This window comes from Benincasa hispida, chromosome 9, assembly GCF_009727055.1.
Source record: "Benincasa hispida cultivar B227 chromosome 9, ASM972705v1, whole genome shotgun sequence".
Taxonomy (NCBI): domain Eukaryota; kingdom Viridiplantae; phylum Streptophyta; class Magnoliopsida; order Cucurbitales; family Cucurbitaceae; genus Benincasa; species Benincasa hispida.
The window spans coordinates 32,623,402-32,646,274 of record NC_052357.1 but is presented as its reverse complement, the minus strand read 5'-3'; the positions used below and the strand labels follow the sequence as shown (position 1 = coordinate 32,646,274).

Sequence of the window (22,873 nt, the reverse complement as noted above, 5' to 3'; positions counted from 1 at the left end):
TTTTGATATTTGTATATTCCACTGACTAGAGTTTTAGTTCAAGTGAGAGTTTGTTGAGTTTTATGCCTTAAAACTAGTAGATAGTAAATGTAAATAATTGATTGTTATCAATAAAGAGTTATCGATGTTATTTCAATAAGTGTTATCGATTGTGTTGTATCATTTTGTCTTAATAACCCTAAATCCAACAAGCTAACATCCTAGGTTGTCTTAAGAGTCTTGAACTATATATGGAGACATACAAGGATCAATGTTCAAGATACAACTCTAAAGGGTTTATAGTATAGGGATAAGGTTGGGTACCTTATCCTAGTGATAATATGGATACGATCCACTTATATTTGATACGAATGCAATGACTCAATGTGTTCGTGTAGGAAACATGCGAGTGGAGGTATCCTATGTAATGAGGTTGCATAAGATTGAACTACTAAATAATAACCACTAGATGTAACTCCATTGATTAGTTAGGTTTCTATTTCAATAGGATGACCTAGGCAACTTAATCTTAATTCCGAGTCTATTATGAACTTCTATTCATGAGGGATTGTCCTTTGATTTGCATGGGTAAGAGTAGTCAGTTCGTCGACTCAATAAGCCTACCATTTTGGGGTAAGACCGACGTAAGCTGGGAACATAATAATACAGATGGATTTCATTCCCTCTCGACTTTAGAGTAAGTAGATGAGTATTCCTTTAAGTGGTATCTCCAAGACTTGAATAAAGGGCCCTACACTCTCACTGGCTTGAGAAGAATTTCTATTTAATGGTTGGACCATAAACATGTTGTTCATTAGAGGAGCACTGGTACTTAAGGATATAGAGGTAACCCAAGGGTAAAACGGTAATTTGACCTAGGTGTTGTTACGAACACTCATGAATGACTAACTTGTTGTTATTGGTCTATATCCATGGACACATAAATATATTTGCAGTGAAAAGAGTACAACTGTGGATCTTTAGTGGAGTGTACGCACGGTTAACGAATATTGATTAATTTGGTTAATGAGTTCAGCCAATTAATCTCATATCGTTGGAGCTTCTGATCTGTAGGTCCATGAGGTCCCCTTCCTAGCTTGTAAAAGGAATCGAGGTAATTATATCTTGAATTGAGTTTGAAATGTTTAAATTCACTTAGGAAAATATTATAATATAAATTTAGTTCACTTATATTATAATGATACATATATTTTAATTAAACTTTATAATATAAATTTAATTTTGGACATCATTCAAAATTAATTTATGGGAGAATTAAATATTTGAAGGAGTTCAAATATTAATTTAATATGAATTAAATTCATCTTAAAACTATAAGTTAAAATTAATGTGTATTTAATGGACATTAAAACTATAGGTTATGAGAGAAATAGAATATGATTCATTTGTAGGTTAAATTAAATATTTGATATTTAATTGGAGAATTAAATAATTATTTAATTTAATTTAATATAATTAATTGAATTAAAACTATAGGTTATGTGAGAGATGTTTCCCTTAAATATGATTTGAATGAAATCATTAATTAAATAAGATTTAATTAATTATTAAACTAATTAATTAAGTTAATTTATTTAATATTAAATTAAAAGTTAACTCTCACTAGGGAGTTAATAGAAACGTGGGATGACTCCCACGTTTCTCTCTTTCTCATTTGATTATAATTTTGCAATTTTTGAAGAACATGGGTGATTGCGATTGAATACACAGAACGGTTTTGTAAACATACTCTCTCTCTCTATATATATATATATCATCTTCTCTTCTTGTCAATTGTTATTTGGTTCCCACAAACCTACAATCCTTAATTCTTAAATAATAGGGAGGAAGCCCTTTTTGGTGGTGGTGTTTTCAATCCCAATTGGAGAATTGGTGATTTCATATAGTTCTACAAAAGTAAGTAACATTTCCCTTTTCTCTATAGATTTAATTTCATTGCATGCTTAACCTAGAATAATAATACAGTAGGCTGTATTTTTTTTGTCTCTGTTATTTTTTTTTAAATCTCCTAGTGTATGGGTATTTCATGAATTCTTAAATCTCTTTTACTATGGTCTCGTGTTTTCTTCTGCTGCATTAGAGCTTTTAACCCTACATGAAGATAGTTGTGAGATGTTACCAAGATTTTTTTTTTTTTTTTTAAAAAAAAGTACCTAAAAATCTATTAAAACATGTGCATACCCACTCTAAATCACCTAAAATACGTATAAAAATTAGTTCAAGTTAGACATTTCAAATTTGGAAGTTGGAAGATGTTGGGAATATCCTAGAACTAGCAGTTCGTAAATTTTGTGTTAAAACATTCTATTTATCAATAAAATATTATTTCATATTTTTATCCAATAAAGTCATTGATATTGCATTCTATTATGAAAATCCAATAAATAAATTCATGGTTATAGTATGAATACTTTAACTTTATATAGTGACATAAATAGGATCAAGTTATAGTATATAGCATAATGGTCTATAAGTATATGGATGAAGTTGGGTATTTCATCTTGGTAACACTATTGGATGCAGTCCATTTTGTATACTGATACAAATGATGTGATCCACAAATCATTCATGTAGAGACATGTGAGTGGAGGCATCCTATGCAATGAGTTTGCATAAGACTGGACCTCGAAATAGTCACTTTTCTTTATAACAACCGTTTACGGTTAAAACTGACTATTTCAAACTAAAAAGACCTAGGATAACATGATCTTAATCCTGAGCTAACTATGTACTCCTGTTTATTTCGGGATTATCTTTTGATCTGCATAGGTGAGAGTATTCCAACAGCACTGCTCAATAAGCCTCCCATTTTAGGGATAAGACCGGGTAGATAGCTAGGGTCATAGCTATGCAAAATGGAATTCACTCCTACCCGACTTAGGGTTAGCAGATAGGTTGTTTTCTTAAGTGTTGATGCCCAGTCTTGAACAATGGGGCCCGCCGTCTCTTGGTAGAGAGGGATATGATTTATAAATGATATTACAAATCAGTTGTTTAATAGAGGGTCAGTGGGAGCTTAAGGTGCAAGATGTATTTACAGGAGTGAAACAATAATTTTTACCCAACTATAAATACAAATGACCTACGAAGGATCGACTTACTGATTATGGTCGAAATGGACAGAAATATATCTACAATGAGAAAAGTGCAACTATCGAGCTATAGTGGTGTGCCTTGATAGTTAACGAATAGTAATTAATTCGGTTTAAAATATTTAACTGATTAATTACAAATCGTTGGAGCTCATGATCTATAGGTCCATTAGGTCCCTCTACTAGCTCATAAATTGGAATAACAAATTGAGTATTAATTGGATGAATTTTGGAATTAGGGTTATGAATTTGAAATGTTCAAATTCAATTTTTTAGGGTTTTCAATTTATTGTATTTGATACAATTATAAAACATTTAATTTAGATAATGAAATTAAACGAAATTGGAGAATCAATTAATATTTAAATTATGATTTGAATATGAAATTGAATCATATTAGTGGAATTAGTGTTCTATCGATTTAATATTAAGATATTAAATTAATATTATTTTAATTAAAAGGTTTAATAAAAATAAAATAAAATTATTTTTATATAAATTAGTCTTTGAATTAATTTGTAAAACTAATTTTAAATAAAATTATTTTATTTAAAATTAAAAATCAAAATCAATTTTGAGAAATTTGATTGAAAATCAAAGAGGAACTACCCTCCATGCAGCCCTGTGTGTTTATATGAAACCAGTCTATAAAATGCATCTTCATGCATGGATTTGAGGGGGAAAAAAGCTGGGATTTCTAACTGTTATGCTGAAGAGTTGAAAACCCTTCTCGACCCACCTAAATTTCACCATCTATTCAGCTTAGTTTGAGTGTTTTCACCACACATTCCTTCGTAAGCCTTGTGGAGAAGATCTTGGCGGTGGTCTTGTTGAAGTTTCAAATCTTGAAGTAATTCTGCTGAATTCGTGGATTAAGTCTTCAAATATAATGTTTGCTTCAAACCCTCTACGAATTTCACTTGAATAGCATGTTTAAAACTCAAATTAAGAGTAGTTATAATGCTTATTAATTCTGATTTGTTTAGCTACATGTTAGATAACTCTTTCAAAAGATAGTTGCGAGATAGTTGTGACATGTTATCAAGATAAAGAACAGTACCTTAAAAGCTTGATGTGCATCCCCACTCTAATTCACCTAAAACATGTATAAAAATGAGTTTGAGTAAGACATTTCAAATTTGGAATTTGGAAGATAGTTGCAAGATGTAGATTTTTTTTTTTAAAAAAAAAAAACATTACCTAAAAAGCTAGCTAAAACATGTACATACACACCCTTAATCACCTAAAATATGTATAAAAATTAGTTCGAGTTGGACGTTTCAAATTTGAAAGTTGGAAGATAGTTGCGAGATAATTAAACATTAAATTGATTTTGAGTGATTAAATATGTATTTAGTGACTTTAAATATGACAAAAGCAATTTTAACAATGTCAAAATCATTTTCAAATATAGATCTACTATCTTGTGAAGTATTTGAGCCTAACAAAAAGGGAGATATTTTAGCCCGCTCTACCCTACTCCAAATTGATGGACCAAGCATCTTGAAGTATTTTAGTATGGAAAATTGTACTTTATTGCAAGTTTTTAAGCTTCATTTGGAAGGAGGACAAAAAAACAAGTTTCCATCAAATTTGTAATAAATACACTCTCACTTATGCGTTCTCTCTTTTCTTTAATCCAAAAACGCTCTCAAGATATTTTGAATTTGAGTACTTTATATTTTTAGTTGCTAGATTTGAGTCCCAAAAATGTATATTTGTTGAATTTTAGATCCCATCAATTTTCATTTTTGGACAATTTGTGAGGTGGGGAATCTCTAATTTGGAAGTTAATAGTACAAATACTATGTAGTTGAACTAGGATCATTTTGGTCCATCAATTTTGAATTCACTCTATTTTTTTTAATTCTATTTTATTTATTTTATCCAATTCTATCTTTTTTGTTTTTTAATTTTTGTTTACTTTATTGTTTTCGTATTTAGATCTTCTTGGCTAGAAAATATATAATATTATATTAGTATTGTTTAAAAATTAAGAGGTATATATGTATTATCTTAATACTATTCAATACATTTTAAGCAATGATAGACTATAACGGATAATACTTATTCGTTTTTAATGGTTTTTAGAATACTATTTTTCAAACTTGACACAGCTTTTCTTTATGCTGAAGTAGGTGTCAAAAACATCAGTTCATTTGTTGTTTCTTCGCCAATTCATATTGTTCATATGATACTTCAACAAATAAGACATTTGTTTGATGGTAGTTAAAATGGAAAATTTCATTTCTGAGATCTTTATCCCTACATTCATTCGTTTAGATTCCATCCAAAGTAAGTTATCCGTATCTTTTTTCCAAACTTTCATCTTTTTTTCTTATTTAGATTTTCTTTCCTTATAATTATAATATTTTTAAATTTCTAAAAAATTTTAACACTATTTTAAATATTCTAAATTACTTTCCTATGATTTTGATTTTATGTTTTCGTACCAAAGTAAGTATTAAGTCGAATCATTTCGTGTTTTATTCTTCCATTTTTGTGGTGGATATGATACTTCAACAAATAAGAGTTTTATTTGTAATTTTCTCATTACTCTCCTCTTGTGCTTCTTATTCTCTCTCTTCTTATATTTCTCCTTCCTCTACATCTTCTTTATTTGTGGCTTCTTGTCACATTCTTACTTTATTGTTTCAGCCGGATTTTTTCAAAAAAATACACTGTATTTACTAGTACATTTTGTATACGTTCATACTTTGTTCTCCCCGAGCTTTCTTCGAGTTGCTCCTGGTCAATCATCTTTTCCTTTTTTATTTAGGGTAAACAACGAGCCTCCCTTCCATAAATAGTCCAACTATCTCTCAATCAACAAGGTAATCTCTTGTTATCTCTCTGTTTGTTATTTTACTTTCCTAAATTACTTTCCTACACTGCTATTTTCTTTTTTGTTCTACATGTCAATCTCTCTTTTTTACTGTTTTCCATAAATAAATTTACCTTAGAAAGATTCCCTATGGGTTGACCTAGTTTTATTGCTAATACTACCCGATAGTAGCTTTAGATTGGTATATCATAAACGTGTTTGATTGATTGAAGGCCTCAACAACCTCCTATCCATCATTAGTTCCTTAAAAAATTAGAAATAAAGATAAGAAATAGGAAAGGGAACATTATCAAATAGGCCCTTAACCACTACTACTTAGTCATCAAATTTTGGTTGCCACATCCTTGCAATCACTGAACGAAGGAAGGTGGTTGTCATTGTTATCAAAATTGACTTGAATGGCAGGAAATATATGGAATCATTCATTACATATCCATATTTGGAATGAAGAACAAATTCCTCGTTCGCTTTATTATTTAATGAACTACGGTCTTTTGTTCTAAATTATAGTGATGAATGATGAGATTGTTGAGAGTTGCTCAATGCAAGATTCAAAGCCTACAGGTAGGCCCAAGCCCAAAGGAGAATAAAAGCTTACATAGAGGTTCGCACGTCCCAAAAGATATGGTCAAACCCTCAAGTTTCGTGTTGACCAGTCGAGCTTATGAAGTTTCACCAAAGGGAAAATGATCGAGTTGAGGTTGTTGTTGCACTTTGTAACCTCCATGACCACACCCATTCTGACATAGTTGAGCTCTCGAAGTTTCACCTCGATGGTCACACCAAACGGGTATCAAGGTAAGGACCTTATAAATAACCTAACAACAACAACCTCATGGGGTAAGTAATTCTCCTTGTGCTTAACCAAGTTAAATACTTCTTACACTAACTTAGGCATCAAAGTGTGCTCTTGCATAGGCTAGTTCTAGCACCAAAGCCTCGATGTGAGTTTCTTGTGCCAACAATGATCAACATCGTCCCTTTGTTTCAAATCAATCTTTAATGATGACAAGAGGATATGGTAAACTTAACGCTTGCAAGGAAATATGACAATTGATATGTAATAACAATGACGAGGCTCATCAAAAAAACGAGAATCGAAAAAAGACTCTACATCTCGAATTGACCTATTGGCTATCTCTCTATATATCCCATCAATTTATCCAACCATAATTTAGTGCATGACAAATTTCTCTTACTTTCTTTTTAAAATATTTTATTCATTTTTTTCCTTGTATGATAAAACTAAGATGCATTCCTGTTTGCTAAAAGAAATACATTCAGAAACTTGATTGTCACATCATTTTCCTATTAGTTTAGAAAAAGTCAAAAGTATTTTTCAAACTCCAATTGTTTTTTTAAAAATAAAAGTCTTTTTTTTTTTTACTCTAAAGTCTATTTTGTTAATAGATAAAAAATGTGCTACCTTAAGAGTATATTCCATTATTAAATTGGAACACCAAAACCAATGGTATTAGCTGTTAGGTACACCACAGCTTGTGGGGGCCACACTGAAACCCAATAAGATGAGATAGATGATAATGATAACAACTTGATAAGGCGATAAGTCCTCCCACCAAAATATATTTCTTTATTTATTATTTTATTTCCCCACCCAAAAAAATAATAATAATAAAATATCTTCATTTTCCGCCTTCTACGGCCATCTCAATTATTACTCATTTAAAAAAAATAACAAAAAATAAAAAAAAAGAAGAAAAATGGGATAAGGAATCGGACTTCAATCGTTAAAAATGAACCTCTATATAAAGTCCCCATGCACCCTTCCGTACTCTAACTTTTTCCCCGCCTTCACTCACTCCCATCTTCACCCCTATCCATTTTTCTCTCTGAACTTATCCTTTTTCATTGCAGAGCTTCAAACACATTCCTGTTGAATGGACCATTGTCTCTCTCTCCACAAATCCTTCCCTCTCAAATCTCTTCCTTCTTCTACTCCCAAATCCAACCCCTTCCGCTCTTCTGATTTTGCTCTTTCTTTCTTCCGGAAGCCGCCGCCGCCGCTTACTGCTAGGTCCGGCTCCTTCGTTGTTCTTGCCAGTGCTGGAGCTAGTCACTGTGAGTTTGGCAGTTTGAATACTCCTTTGAACCCGAAATCCTCTGTTGGTAAGCATCTAAGTAGAGTTTTGCAGAATTATAGACAGCTTTTCCACGTTTCTGTTGAGGATGAGTTGAAACGTTTGGCTGATGAGCGTGATGCTGCTCTTGATCGTATGCTGCTTTCCGCTCACTCTGATGAAGCCTTGCTGCATAGGTTTGTGTTTTCTCAATCTAATGATTTGGATCCTGTGGTTTAGGATGTTTTTTTGGTTATTGGATTTATGCGATTTTGATGTATGGTGACTCTTTTTTTATTTCGGAGATTCTTTTAAATTGCTTCTCAAATACGTTACTATGGATTTAATCATCATTTAGCATACTCTCTTTTTTTTTCTCTTTACATTATAGCCACTTAACTGTAGGGACTTTGATTTATTACCGAGTTCTGGAAGAGTGCGAAGAAAAATTTAAATCGGGATATTTTCCTCTGTTCGGTGTGTGTTTTGAGATGTAGGGGCAGTTGTTGATTTGGTTGTTTCGTCACATCTGTTAGTTTGTATGTAACTTTACTTACTTATTTTTCCCTTTATGATTAGTCTATTCTATGTGCCTTGGTTTAGATTCCTTTCACTGTGGATATAACTTTACTTGATTTCTATGCGATTAGATCTTTCGAACAGGTGGTTCCTTTCTCGTAAACCGTTTTTGGTTTGAAGGATCTATCCAGATAGCTTGTCTATGTGAGACCAAATTGATGAAGATAATTATGTGAACATATTGTTACATATTCAGGCATAATGAAAGTTGGGTCAGGGGTGGAAGGACAGAAAGAGAGAGAGAGAGGTAGAACCAAGATTTTTGGCTAAATAACATTATATTGGAAAGAGAAGCAAAATTTTATGGAGATATGGAGTTTGAGTTATGTTGGGCAATGGGCATACATGAAAAAGTTTTCCTACTTGCTGTATGTGATAGCAATTTCTCTAGATTTAGAAGGTTTAGATGATGCAAGGGATGTATATCTCGTTAGTCTTCTGTTTACAGTTTGGAGTCCCTTTCTATGAGGCCAACGCCAACATATACTCAAAACAACTGATTTCTGGTTGTACCTTAGACACCTTAGACACCTGAACATTAAACTTTTTTCTTTTTCCTTCCATTAAAATTTTCTGAGCAACTCATTTTTCTAGTGTGGAATCAACATGCTTCCTTAAGATGGGGTTCTATCTCTAAACCAATTGACAATGGAGTGACCCATGTATCTTTTAAAAATCGTGAGGTCTTCCCATCTTTTCAATGTGGGATTTTTTAGAGAGAAACAATTATAGTTGGGATGAAATTCTGTAGGACGTGATTGTGCAAACCCTGATAATGTCAAAAAGGTGTTTTAGGAAGTAAGATGAGAGAGAGCAATATTCTTAAATGAGTAATTCTGCACCAAAACATAGCCAACAAGAAAGCTAATAAATGATCTTTCCTTGTCACAATAAATGCAGTTGTTTCTTTCCTTCCATATGGTCCAACCCCGGTGATCAGTGGAGTAGTCTACTCACAAATATCTTGAGTATTGCATTCAAGAATTTAATTCCCTCAACAGAGTATTAGTTCATGGTCAAGTTTACTTGACATTACTAGCATATGGTAGTAGTTTCTTTGTGAAGTAATATCAATATTTTACTGACATATCTTAATTCCAGGAGGATTGCACAATTGAAGGAACAGGAGTGCCAAATAGCAGTTCAAGATGTCATGTACATGCTCATTTTCTATAGATTTTCTGAAATCAGAGTTAATTTGGTACCCAAGCTCTCTAGATGTGTTTATAATGGAAGACTAGAAATTTTGCCATGCAAAGACTGGGAACTGGAGTCCATTTATGAGTTAGAGGTACTTGAGATGATTAAAGAACACATAACCACAGTGATTGGTTTGAGGGCAGATTCGAGTGTCACAGACAACTGGGCTATGACGAACATTAGACAAGCACATCTGGGCCGTGTTTACGTGGCCTCCATCTTATATGGCTACTTCTTGAAGTCTGCTATATTGAGGCATCACCTGGAGCAAAGACTAGCCATACCTAACACCCACCGTAATGGCAGTAATCAGAAAACTTTCCTCCAGTTCCCGGAGATGTGTCTTTATGGATTTAGAAATTTTCTCTCTGGTCGTCTTAGCAACATGCTATCGGTGCCCCATAACCAAGTGTTGAGCAGCAACCAGGAGACAGAGCCAGAGAAGTTAAAGCGTTTCTTGACTGGATTTGATTCCGAAGCATTGCAGAGATGTGCAAAGCTGAAATCTAAGGAAGCCTTGAATCTGATTGAGAACCATAGTTGTGCTTTGCTAGGAAATGAGGAAGTCGGTTTTTTCGAGAGCGATGAGGTGATAGTGACTTCATTTTCAAGCTTGAAGAGATTGGTTTTGGAGGCCGTTGCTTTTGGTTCTTTCCTTTGGGATGCAGAGGAGTATGTGGATGCCATTTATAAGCTCAAGGAGAACTAATCCAGAAGGTATTTTCGTAGATATAATAACCCTTTCTTTGTATATAGGATGAGTTGAAGACACATTTCCAGGAAAGTTCACCATTGTATATAATTCTCTATATATAATTTCTTATGAATCTGAGATGATGAATTCTCTTTAGCAATTGTTACATGAGTTATCAGTAGACTGTCCTGAGGCTTGAGTTATTTGTCTGGTTTTAGTATTGGCTTTAAAGTGAAGAAATTTGAAGCATTTTGTAAATTGCACAACTGGATTGAAATAACTTAGGTGAATGTGAATCTTGATCATTGAAAATATGATGAATCTGTTTGATAGGTAAGATCGAGATTTCTGGAATATAACTTCAAGTTTTGGTTCAGAATTTCGAAGTGTATACTCAGCAACAAAATTTTGGATGTCGATAGAAATGTGACAATATAGATAAAATGTTTATCAGCCTTTTGGTAGTATCCAACGAACCAATGTCCACTTGCCTATTTCAGATTAGGGCGTTGAAAAATGCATTGTATATTGTTAGACTATTTAAGCTACTTCATTGAGAATGCATACGGTAGCTAATATTATATTTTAAGTAACTAAAATATTACTATTAGATAACAATTAATTAATATGTGGGAAGAAATGATAAAATTATATCCAAATTCTGAATAGACCAATTCAAGTATCTACATTTTATAGAAAGAAAAAAGAATTTTTAACTTTCTTTCCAAAAGATAAAAGAAATTTAAAATGTTCTCTCTTTCAGGTGCACTCTCTCCTACGCATTAACTGTTTCTTTTGTTTTTGATTGAGAAATTCGAAAAAGAGATGTCTTTCTTTTGATTGTGTAAGCCTGTAATGATGAAACATAGAGCATATCTTCTATCTCCTATCTAGCATAGCATGCTTTGCTTTTCAAAATTTCAAAATTTTCAAAACCAATAGTGTCCTTACTCTTTTGTGCAAAACCTCTCGAGGCTAATCTTCCCTTAGTTAAAATCACCCGGCACATATTAGAAGAACTTAGCCTAGATATTTTGCAAGCCATCTAAAACCTATTTTGAAGTCCTTTGAAATTTTGTCAATAAGGACATTGCCACCTTTAAGTTTGGATGGTGATCTTTGCTTCTTGCGATTAATTGAAAGCTACTTATGGAAAGATTTGTTGTTTTGTGTAGTGTTATTGTCTATCTGTGTTGTACTCTTTTGAAAAAAAATTAAAAATGAAAAAGCCGAAAAGAAAAAATAAAGCTAGAGTAAGACTACTCCTTGTGGGATTAGCCAAAATAGTCAAGGGTAGGCAAGAAACCCATGCTTTCCATTGCCGGAATTGAGTGTTTGTCCTTGTGTGTGACCCTTGCTCGTAACTAGACACTCTCATCAACGGTGTAGGTGAGTTGGAACGAAGGTGATTGTGACATCGGAAAAAAAGAAAGAGCAAAATGAAAGTATGAAGAACCTAGCAAGCACAAAAGTTTGCACAAACTCTTGATTGCTTGAGGACAACAAAAAGTTCAAGTTCGAGGGTGTGATAAATGTCATATTTCGCATTTTTTAACCTTTCATTTAGTGCAACTATATGTGTAAATTAGGTATAAAGTATGTCATTATAACCTCGAGCAGTCCTAAGTCAATCAAGATAGGTTTATTACATGTTTGTGAGTTGTCTTGGGTAAGTTAACTATTAAGGATGTTTTGGAGTTAATAGGTATTCTAAGTTTATTTAAGGGTTGTTATTTTGCTAAAAATCCAGAAAAAAGCCCAAATGCAGCCACATCGCAACTACATCACAATTGCATCGTGTCCTAGACCCAGTCAACGAGAATTTTGCAGCAAGCCGTTAGTTGCTGATTTTTCATTCTCATGTCATCATTTGACTCCAAAATCGCTTAGGGATTCAAGGAACATGGATTTCGACCATCATCCAACCAATTTGAATTTACAAATGGTGTGAGGATCAGTAATGGACACATCAATTTGAGATTGGAACAAAAACCCACACGTTAGTCTACACCTTGTTCAAGAACAAAAGTTCATTTAAAGACTAAGGTCTTTTTAGGTTATCTTTACCTGTGAGAATGTGTCGTAGATGAAGAGAATCGAATTCCTGGGGAAGCGTGAGATCGCCTTGCATTTCGAAATTTAATTTTATAGAAACAAAATACAGCAGTCTAAACATGAAAAACAGAGGATAAACATCATAATAAGTATGCTATATAATGAGAAGCAAAGGGAAGACTCTTCACAAGTCCCAAATACTCAAGATAACCATTGAAGAGATGAAGAAATGGCTCAAATTAATTCAGCCAAATCCTCGATACTCAGAACTCGACGCTCGACTGCTTGCTACTCGATCCTCGATCAGAATTCCCTTCTTCGTCTGACTGATCTCTGTTAAATCCTCGATGGAACTCGATGAAAACAAAGTTAATACTCAATCGTACTTGACGGTTCTTGAACGATACTCAGTGCAACTCGAAGGTGAAAACGATATACTTGGACCTACTTGATAGTGATGAATTGATGCACGATTGACTCGATAATTTGATTACTCGATGTGATTTGTAATGTAAACGATTGACGCTCGATTTGCAGTAAAGAGTTTACTCGATTAAACAAGAAAGATAAGGGAAGAAGAAAGAGACACAGTGTTTTACGTGGTTCAGCAAGGTTGCCTACGTCCATAGAAAGATATGAAATCTTTACTTAGTGAAGATTGCTTACAGATTTGTTGTTTACAAGAAAACTAAGAAATGATGATAACTCTCTATTTTTGAATTCGAAATCAGTGGTATTTATAAGGTTATACCAGCTGGTTGTTACAAAATGTAAGTTATAAACAAACTAAAATCTGAGGTATTTGAGTCAAACTTCTTCAAATTCTCCACCTTGACTCCAACGCCTTGCAATCTTCGTGATCTTCCTGATTCTGACCGGTTTGCCTACCCTGTGTCTGGAAGCTTAAAACCAACCTGTTCTATGAAGGAAATCAAACTCTAGATTTCCATGAGCAGCAGAATTAAGATCATTCCAAATTACAATCATAAATGAACATTACATTTACAGTCAACTTCAAAACAAGCGGTTAAACAATTCTTACAGAAATTACAGCATGAATAACTCAAATGAACAAAGAGAAAACTCTACGAACATTTGAAGGTGCGTCTCCACGCTCCTTTGCGCATGATCGCTCGAACAACAGCAACCTCGAACACTCAATTTACACGACCGCAATACAGCATGAACACTTTGCGCTCGTCCTCAACGATCGCATCATCCACGAACTCCTCAGTAACAGCACGAACGGCCTCCATAGCACCTCGACGGTGTCGAGTTAAGTATGACACCACCAACAAGGCTACCTTGGTATTCACAGTGTGATAATCCAGAGGGTGGGCTCTATTCGGACTTGGATTGAGGCAGACGAAGAAGGAAACACCGATCGTGTACACGACTAAGCAAGTGGGAGATGGCGGAGACCTATCGTTAGGTCGATGCCCAATCGTTTAGCTAAAGCTAAGCGATTGTCTCTTATACACATCTAGATGTGTATAAGAGACAGGTAATAGGCCTAAGATGACATGCATTTCTGCATGTCATCACCTATCGTATAGGTCGATGCCCAATCGTTTAGCTAAAGCTATGCAATCGTTTAGCTAATCGTTAGCTCGATCTGTCGCCTACAGACACAACACGATCGTTTACTTTGGGCAAGCGATCGTCTAGCAAAACTAAGCGATCGTTTAGTAAATACTATGTGATCGTTTAGCAAATACTATGTGATCGTTTAGCTCGCCACTGCACAATCGTTCAGCTCGCCCTAGCCTTCATTTAGTAAATCTATATTTACTTGACGACTAACGTGAGATCCCTTTTTGCCGAGAGAAATCTCAAAAAACTTTTATGAAAAACTTTTCCAACAATTTGTAAATCTTATTAAAATTAGGAAAACCATTTTCTTTTTAAACTCACGGTTATCAAGAATCCAATAACCACCCACTCATTTGGTTAGAAAAAGAATTAATTATCCAATAATTAATATTTTTATAAATATAAATGATAACCAACTTATCATACTATATTTATAACCTATAGTTTTAATATTTCATCTCATGAAACATATAAACCATAGTTCTTTTTCTATTCCGTGGTACTTAATGTAAATCTCATTTACATCAATCCTCCACTAGATGTATCTCATACATCATATCGATTATACCATATATAATCAAAATACCTCTAGGCAATTTGAACATTTCAAATCAACACCAAGAACTGATCCTCAACTCAATCCATTGAGCTACCAAGAGGACCTCATGGATTTGTAGCTCGAAGCTCCAACGGTACGTGAATAACTGACTAAACTCTTTAGTCACAAGATCCACCATTCGTTAACTGCCAGGCACTCTACTAAAGACCGACAGCTGAACTCTTCTTACTACAGATATATTATGTGTCCATCTTAACCAATCAGCAGTGTGATAACCCTTCACAGATTGCTCGTAAGTACAGCTGGGTCAATAACCGTTATCCCCCTGTAGTTACATTTGTCTCTTTAAGTACCACTGATCCCTCTAATGAACATAAGTCATAGTCCTACTATGACCGAGTCTTCTCTTCCAAAGAGAAGTTGTGGCCACTATATTCAAGCCCGGAATCAGTCCTTAAGGGAGCAATCTCTCTACTTATCTCTACTTTAGGAAAGGAGTGAATTCCATCTTGTGAATTGAGTTCCCAGTTCCCAAATCAGACAAGTCCCTCTCGAGATCTATCTCCAGCGAAGCTCTGGTCATTAATCAGAGGAAGTTGTGGAAGTCAAGAACTCTCAAATACTTTGTTGCTCATGCTCTCATCTGTGATCACAGGAATCTGCCCAAGGCAGAAGTCCCAGATACTTTGAATTTGGGCATCAAGGCTCTATTTATAGAGCTCAAAACGCCAACAGCTTTGATAATCTCGCTCTAAATCACTGCCATTCCTATCGTAGTAGGTGAAATGTCATCATGTTCTCATCTCTTTGATACTCTTGGGTTATGCGTTCATGATTGTTTCTTCCAAAGTATCAACGCACTCCATCCACTTTGCGATCATGCTTCTATCATGGTTATCACTATAGTTGCGGCATTTCATGCGACCAACTTGTCTTCATTAAGATCGATGCATGCAATCGACTTTCCGATGGTTTGAGATCAAGCATGCGATTGATTCCTATAACAACTACAAAATAGACATTTTGACGCAAAATAACGCATGATATAGGGTTAGCGGGGATTTTTAGTACTGATCAAACACAAGTTTATTATTCCACATGAATTCTTAGCAATATTAACGCATATTCTATTCATCAACCCTCATAATTCTAAAAAAAAAAAAGGCTACAGTAGCTTGTATTTCTACAAGCTAGCATACCCTCAAATTTAGAATCATGTTTGTCTTCAAGCATGACTTATAATAAGGAAACTCAAAACTTGCCCTCTGACTCTTCCTTTCCGTTGACCAGCTTCTTAGAATATAATTCACTTGCATTTCTAGCCAGGGTAGTAGCACTCTCCTCAAACTTAGCCACTCCTTCTATGAAATATTTTCTAAGTTTTAATACTGGCAAGCCTCCACTCAAAACTTTTTATTCATCGCAGACAACTTTGCTTTTATATTTTTACAGGCAATCGTTCAAAATGATTCAAAGCTATGCGACTCATTATTAGATTAAGGCATTGAAACCAGTCACTCATATTTTATAACGTTGTCTGTTGTTTAAGACTGACTATTTCAAAGCAATGACCTAGGTAACTTGACCTTAATCCTGAGCTAATTATGAACTCCTGTTTGTTTGGGATTATCCTTTGATCTACAAACGGTAAGAGTAGACCAATGCCTCTGCTCAATAAGCTTCCCATTTTGGGGATAAGATCGGATGAATAGCTGGGGACATAGGGTGCAAGACAGAATTCACTCCTACCCGGATAGGGTTAGTAGAGAGGTTGTTCCCTTTAAGTGCTAATTTTGGGTCTTGAACAAGAGGTCTCACCCTCTCATTGGTTAAGAGGGATTTGATTTGTTGATTAGGTCACAAATCAATTGTTCATTAGGGGATCAGTGAGACTCAAGGAACAAGAGGTAATTTCGGGGGTAAAATAGAGATTCGACCCAGCTGTTATTATGAACAACCTGTGGAGAGTTAACTTACTAATCATGGTTATATCGAGTGGACATCTATAGTGAGGGGAGTTCAGCTATGGCTTTAGTGGAATCACCATTAGTTAACAAATGGGGGTTAGTTCAATCTAATAAGTTTAGCCGATTAATCTCGGATCGTTTGAGCCCATGATCTGTAGGTCCGCAAGATCCCCCTACTAGCTCGTAAATGGATTAGCTCTAGAGTTTGAAACGTTCAAATTAGAATTAAATGTAATTGGAGAAATAATACTTAAATATGATTTAAATATTTGAAGATGAAATTGTGTAAAAATTAATTTAATATTAGATATTAAATTAATCAAAATTATTTAAATAATTATTTATTAATTTTATTAAGAAAATTAATTTATAAAATTAATTTTGTAAAATTAATAATATTTTCAATTTTATAANAAAATTATTTAAATAATTATTTATTAATTTTATTAAGAAAATTAATTTATAAAATTAATTTTGTAAAATTAATAATATTTTCAATTTTATAAAATTGATTTATGAAATCAATTTTGATAAATTGAAAAAGAAAGGAAAAACACAAAATGGAAAATACAGTATTTTCCATTGTCTTCATCAAGTAGCTCACTAACAACCCACTTCTCAAGCTTCATTAACTCCAAGCATGAGCTGCATCTCATGCAACTAATCTCTTTACATGATAGTCTACAATATATTGAAGAGATTTGAGTGATTTTAAGGCAATGCAACGAATCAATTTTTTCTGAAAAAATCGTGAGAAAAAATGTGTTCTTCATTTGGGTTGCTGCAGTGAGTTTGTCTCCAAATTTCCTTAACTCAGGCCTATTTTAAGTCTCACTACTCAATTTAAAGCACCAAGAGGATAGTATGGAAGATCTTGGGGTGGTCTACAACAAGATTCAGATGAGATTTACAGCTGAATTCAAGCTTTAAGGAAATTTTACAAAGGTATGTTATGAAACCCATTTATTTCTGTTGAACCATGTTTTCATTTCTGCCAAAATTAATGAACAGGAGTGCTTATGAATCCTGGTCACTTTCGTTGCACGATGGTACGTTTCAACATATTAATTTACTTAAAGAGTTTATTAATTGATCATGTATCATTGGAGCTTATAACGGTAGGTTCATTAGGTCCCACTGCTAGCTCACAAATAGATTAAACAAGTATTTTAAAGTGGAAGGAATATTAAGGGTTCAAATTATTCTAAGGGAATTAATGCCAATTGTATATGGTACAATTAATATATGTATATAGATACATTATTATATAAAGTTAATTTTAAATAAGATTCAAATTGAACTATATAATATGAGAGTATTACTATTTGAATAAGATTCAAACATTAATTTAATATGAATTGTATTTATATTTAAATTATAGTTTAAAATTAATGTGAATTGGGATTCATATTAAAACTATAGGTAAAGAGAGATTATGTACATTAGTGATTTATATATACATTAATTTAAATATATGATATTTAATTGAATTAATTAAATTATATTCAATTAACCTTTTAATAAATTAATTTAAATTAATTAATTGAAAAATAGATCCCTTTCAATTGCAAGGAAGTGGTTAATGGGGATGAAAGAAGTTACAGCTCTCCTCATGTATTAAAATTACAGAGAGGTTTACATTTTGGTGATTGAACTTTTTTGAGAAAAAGACTATCAATCTCTCTCTCACTCTCTTACTCTCAAAATCACAAGAAAAGTTCTCCACCAAAATATTTCCCTTCCCTTAACTTCTAAAAAAGATTCCACCATCCTTCTTGTCCAAAGAGAATAACAGAGAAGTCATGTGGTCGTGTATTGCTCGCAGTACTAAGTATGTGATCATATTGTTCGTGATGCCTTTATCCAAGACTGGGAGAAGATTCAAAGAAGAGGTTTTTCAAAGGTATTTGCTCTTCTCCCTTATTAATCCTGTAAAAGCATGTTTAATACTGTATTTGTTTTTTATTCTATAAAATATTCCAATAACAAAATTGGGGCAAAGCGATTACACGCTTCCTCAAAGGAATTTGATTCCTTCACTTACTTTTTGTAATGTTTCTTATTCGAATAAAAAAGAAGTTTTCTATTTGTCATGTTATGTTCTTGCTAAAAGTTATAGTCTTCCATTTTCTAATTCTCAAACTGTCTATTCTGCTCCTTTACAATTAGTTATGACTGATATTTGGAGATCTTTTTATCAAAATTCTAGGAATGACTTTAAATATTACATTAGTTTTGTTGATGTCTTGTCAACATATACTTGGATTTATTTCCTTAGAACAAAAAATTAAGCTTTTAGTGCTTTTCTTGTTGGGTTGTATGTCCTAAAACTTATAGTTCGTAAAGTTAAACATATTCTATTATCAATAAAGATGTTATTCAACATTACTTCAATAAAGTTGTTATTAAATCTATAAATTACACTTATAAAGTCTAAATCCAATAAATTAAGATCCATGACTATTATATGAATACTTGAACTTTATGTGGAGATATAAAATGGATCAGGTTCGAGTAAATAGTCAAAATGATCTACAGTATATAAATAAGATTGGGTTCCTTATTCTGGTAACACTATTGGATGCGACCCACTCTATAGTTGTTACAATTTATTGTAAGGTGCTACAAACGAAGTGATCCTGATTCGTTCATATATTGACATGAGGAGTGGGGGCGTCCTATGCAATGAGTTTGCATAAGATCAGACCAAGAAATAAGTCACTCTTACTTTATAACGTTGTTTACTGTTTAAGACTGACTATTTCGCTTAGATGACCTAGGTAACTCAATCTTAATCCTGAGCTAACTATGAACTCCTGTTTATTCGGGATTATCCTTAGATTTTCATAGGTGAGGGGGTGAGGGTTGGCTGAATAGTGCTGGCTCAATAAGTCTTCCATTTTAGGGGTAAGACTGGGTAGATAGTTGAGGATATAGGGTACAATAAGGAATTCACGCCTACCCGATTTAGGGATAGGAGAAAGGTTGTTATCTTAAGTACTAAATCTAGGTCTTGAACAAGGGGCCTCACCCTCTCATTGGCTCGAGATGGATCCAGTTTAGTGATTGGATCATAAATCAATTGTTCATTAGAGGATCAGTGGAACTTAAGGAGCAAGATATAATATTGGTGTGAAACAGCATATTGACTCAGCTGGTATTTTGAACAACCTTTGAAGGGTCGACTTATTGATTATGGTTAAATCAAGTGGACACAAATATATCTACAGTGAGAAAAGTACAATTATCGAGCTATAGTAGTATGACTTGATAGTTAATGAATACTGATTAATTTTATCTAAAGAATTTTGGCCAATTAATCTTAAATCGTTGGAGCTCATGATCTATAGGTCTATAAGGTCCTCTACTGGCTCGTAAAACATGAACACCTTAAATGAATAAATTGAGTGAATTTCGAATGATATCAATTTGAAGTGTTCAAATTGAATTTCAAATTGAAATTAGGGTTTGAATTTGAATACGTTCAAATTCAAATTAGGGTATGTAGAATTATATTTGATATAAATAATGTTTTTCTTCATGGATTGTTAGAAAATGAAGTATATATGACTCAAGTACCAGGTATGGTAAACTCCTCAACTCTTACATTAGTGTGTAGACTGGAGAAAGCTTTATTTATATGGTTTGAAATAGGCTTCTCGTGCTTGGTTTGATAGGTTGACTTCCTTCCTTCCTTCATTGGAATTTACAAACTCTAAAGTTGATTCTTCTCTTCTTGTATACCATGAAAGTGGAGTTTTTTGCTATATTCTTGTCTATGTTGATGATATTATCATCCCATATAGTTCACCATATGGTTGATAAGTTGATTATTAATTTGAATAACAATTCTCTCTCAAAGATCTTGGTTTGTTGAATTACTTTTTGGGAGTTGAAGTTTCATATCTAGAGGCTAAAGGTTTTTTTTTCCCACAAACGAAGTATATTTCATATCTATTGTATAAAGCCAAAATGCAAGATGCAAGATCAATTTCTACTCCTATGATAAGTGGATTTGAATATCAGCTTATCGTGGTGAAAAATTTGATGATGCAAAGTTATATAGAAGCATTGTTGGAGATTTGCAATATTTGACTTTAATGAGACTAGAAATTTTTTACTGTGTAAATAAAGTGTGCTAGTTTATGCACTTTCAAAATTAGTTTCATTGACAAGCAGTGGAATGCATTCTCATATATTTGACAAGAACTCTTGATCGTAGTTTGTTGTTTAAGCAGCAAAAGAACTTGAATATTCATGGATTTGTAGATGCAGACTGGGCTTCAGACCCAAAAGAAAGGAAGTAGACTTTTGGAGTTTGTGTTTATTTTGGAGGGAATTTAATTCAATTGACTTTAAAGAAACAAACAGAAATATCAAGATCTAGTATAGAAGCAGAATATAGAAGTCTAGCTCTTGCTTCTTCATAATTGATTTGGCTACATTCTCAGTTCACTGATTTACATGTTCAGTTATGTCAATCTCCAATTCTATTGTGTGATTCTCTTAGTGTTGTATATTTAAGTGCTAATCGAGTTCTTAATTCTCGCACCATGCATGTTGAAATTGACATTTATTTGGTTAGATATCTAGTACAACAAAAGAGGGTTCGGATTCAACATCTTCCAACTGCTGTTCAAATTGCAGATGTGTTCCAAGCCTCTTTCAGCTACAAAGTTTCTTCCTTTAAAAGACAAGCTCAATGTGTGTTCTTCTCATCACATAAGCTTGAGGGGTTATTAAGAAAACTCACTAGATCAATTTTATTCAGTTGGGATATATGTATTTGGATTGTTACAATTGATCGATTTAATTTTATGTTTCTGTTAATCGGTTGTATAGTTTGTTTATCATTTTTAAAGGTTATTGTATTTGATTATTGATCATCAATAAAGCATAACATCATTTGTGACCATTTTCCTATTTACATTCTAAATTTCTATAAAGATTGATGTGATTGATTCTGCATGAAAATGTTTTCAGAATTCGAAGGTAATTAATTATGTTTTTATTTATTTAATAAAATTAATCATGCTAACCTCATATAATTTTAATAGATTAATTAATAAAAATATTCATCAACTAATTATAAAAGAATCATGAAGATCATCTTAATTTGATAATTAATTACAATACCATTAAAAAATGAATACAAATACTAAGTCAAAATAAATAATACTAATTTTTTGGAAAATTGTAATAGATAGAAAAATCAAGAAAAATATCTAAGAAATATAGCCACTCTTTAAAATATTTACAAATACAGTAAATATTGACTCAACTATTGAACTTTTTTTAAATTCCAAATTTGCCCTCCGATCTCCTCCACTGAAAAATGCCTCAGATCCTACGATAAACACACGAAGGAATTAACTCAAAAACACTTCTAAGTAACACTTAATCACAGTGATCAAACAACTAAATCACAATGAACAGAATCAAATTTACCTTTCCAGTAAGAATGATGACTCCGATTGAACTATCGTCTCTGGCAACATTAAATGCTCGTATGGGCTCTTTAATTGTCCACGGCCGGAATGCATTCCTCCTCTCCGGTTGATTAATCGTAATCTAAAATTAGGGCATAGAAATTTGTAAATATTAAATAGATGAACACAACGACCAAATTGTTGAATTTGAAGCTCAATTAAAACCTTCGCAATGGTTTTTCCGATGGTCTTCTCGTAGATGATGTTGGTGAATTCCTTACTGGAATCGTCGTCGCTGATGCTCAAACGACAAGGTGAGTTGAAATGGCGTCGTGTTTGCGGTGGCATCTGTCCTTGATTAAGGCGGCAGAGAGGTGGATTGAGTCGGGTTTTGGCGAAGATGGAAATGGTTTTGGGCATGAAGCTTCAAGGCAGATCAATTTTATTTTCCTTATATTTCTCAAATTGAATGATAGCAGTGTATTCATTTATAATTTTTATAATTTAGTTTATTTTATTTTAGTATAGATAATAAAACTATGTTTGAATATAAGAAAATGAATTAAAATATTACAAATAATAATAGTCTCTCTAGAAAGCATGTAACGGAAGAAAAACGGATTAAGTATTCTAATTCATTAATTTTGGCTTTGAATTAAGCATGTTCATAAACTAACAAGAGGGTTTCATGTCATACATTTGAAGAAATACTTGAATCGCGATCCTCAGTGGCTATCTTTTTTAATTCAGCTCGTGAACCACCCCAAAGTCTTCCCTACTAT

At 33.1% G+C, this 22,873-nt stretch overlaps 2 protein-coding genes across 2 annotated transcripts; one reads left to right on the top strand and one right to left on the bottom strand.

The window, feature by feature from the left end:
* Positions 1 to 7,727: 7,727 nt before the first annotated feature.
* LOC120085987 (UV-B-induced protein At3g17800, chloroplastic) lies at positions 7,728 to 10,693 on the top strand. Its single transcript, XM_039042357.1, has 2 exons — positions 7,728 to 8,212; positions 9,696 to 10,693. The coding sequence occupies exons 1-2, from the start codon at positions 7,836 to 7,838 to the stop codon at positions 10,501 to 10,503; spliced, it is 1,185 nt and encodes a 394-aa protein (XP_038898285.1). The 5' UTR covers positions 7,728 to 7,835; the 3' UTR covers positions 10,504 to 10,693.
* An 11,132-nt stretch (positions 10,694 to 21,825) lies between these two features.
* On the bottom strand, positions 21,826 to 22,541 carry LOC120086162 (1,4-dihydroxy-2-naphthoyl-CoA synthase, peroxisomal-like). Its single transcript, XM_039042645.1, has 3 exons — positions 22,317 to 22,541; positions 22,111 to 22,233; positions 21,826 to 22,009 (listed from the first exon to the last, which is right to left on the bottom strand). Exons 1-3 carry the CDS (start codon positions 22,509 to 22,511, stop codon positions 21,944 to 21,946), a joined length of 384 nt encoding a protein of 127 aa, XP_038898573.1. The 5' UTR covers positions 22,512 to 22,541; the 3' UTR covers positions 21,826 to 21,943.
* Between the last annotated feature and the right edge of the window lie 332 nt (positions 22,542 to 22,873).

Coding starts and splice junctions, on each gene's coding strand:
- LOC120085987 (XM_039042357.1), top strand. CDS start 7,836: ATGGACCATTGTCTCTCTCTCCACAAATCCTTCCCTCTCAAATCTCTT. Junction 8,213..9,695: donor GATGAAGCCTTGCTGCATAG/GTTTGTGTTTTC, acceptor TCTTAATTCCAG/GAGGATTGCACAATTGAAGG.
- LOC120086162 (XM_039042645.1), bottom strand. CDS start 22,511: ATGCCCAAAACCATTTCCATCTTCGCCAAAACCCGACTCAATCCACCT. Junction 22,234..22,316: donor TCGGAAAAACCATTGCGAAG/GTTTTAATTGAG, acceptor CCCTAATTTTAG/ATTACGATTAATCAACCGGA. Junction 22,010..22,110: donor TCATCATTCTTACTGGAAAG/GTAAATTTGATT, acceptor TGTTTATCGTAG/GATCTGAGGCATTTTTCAGT.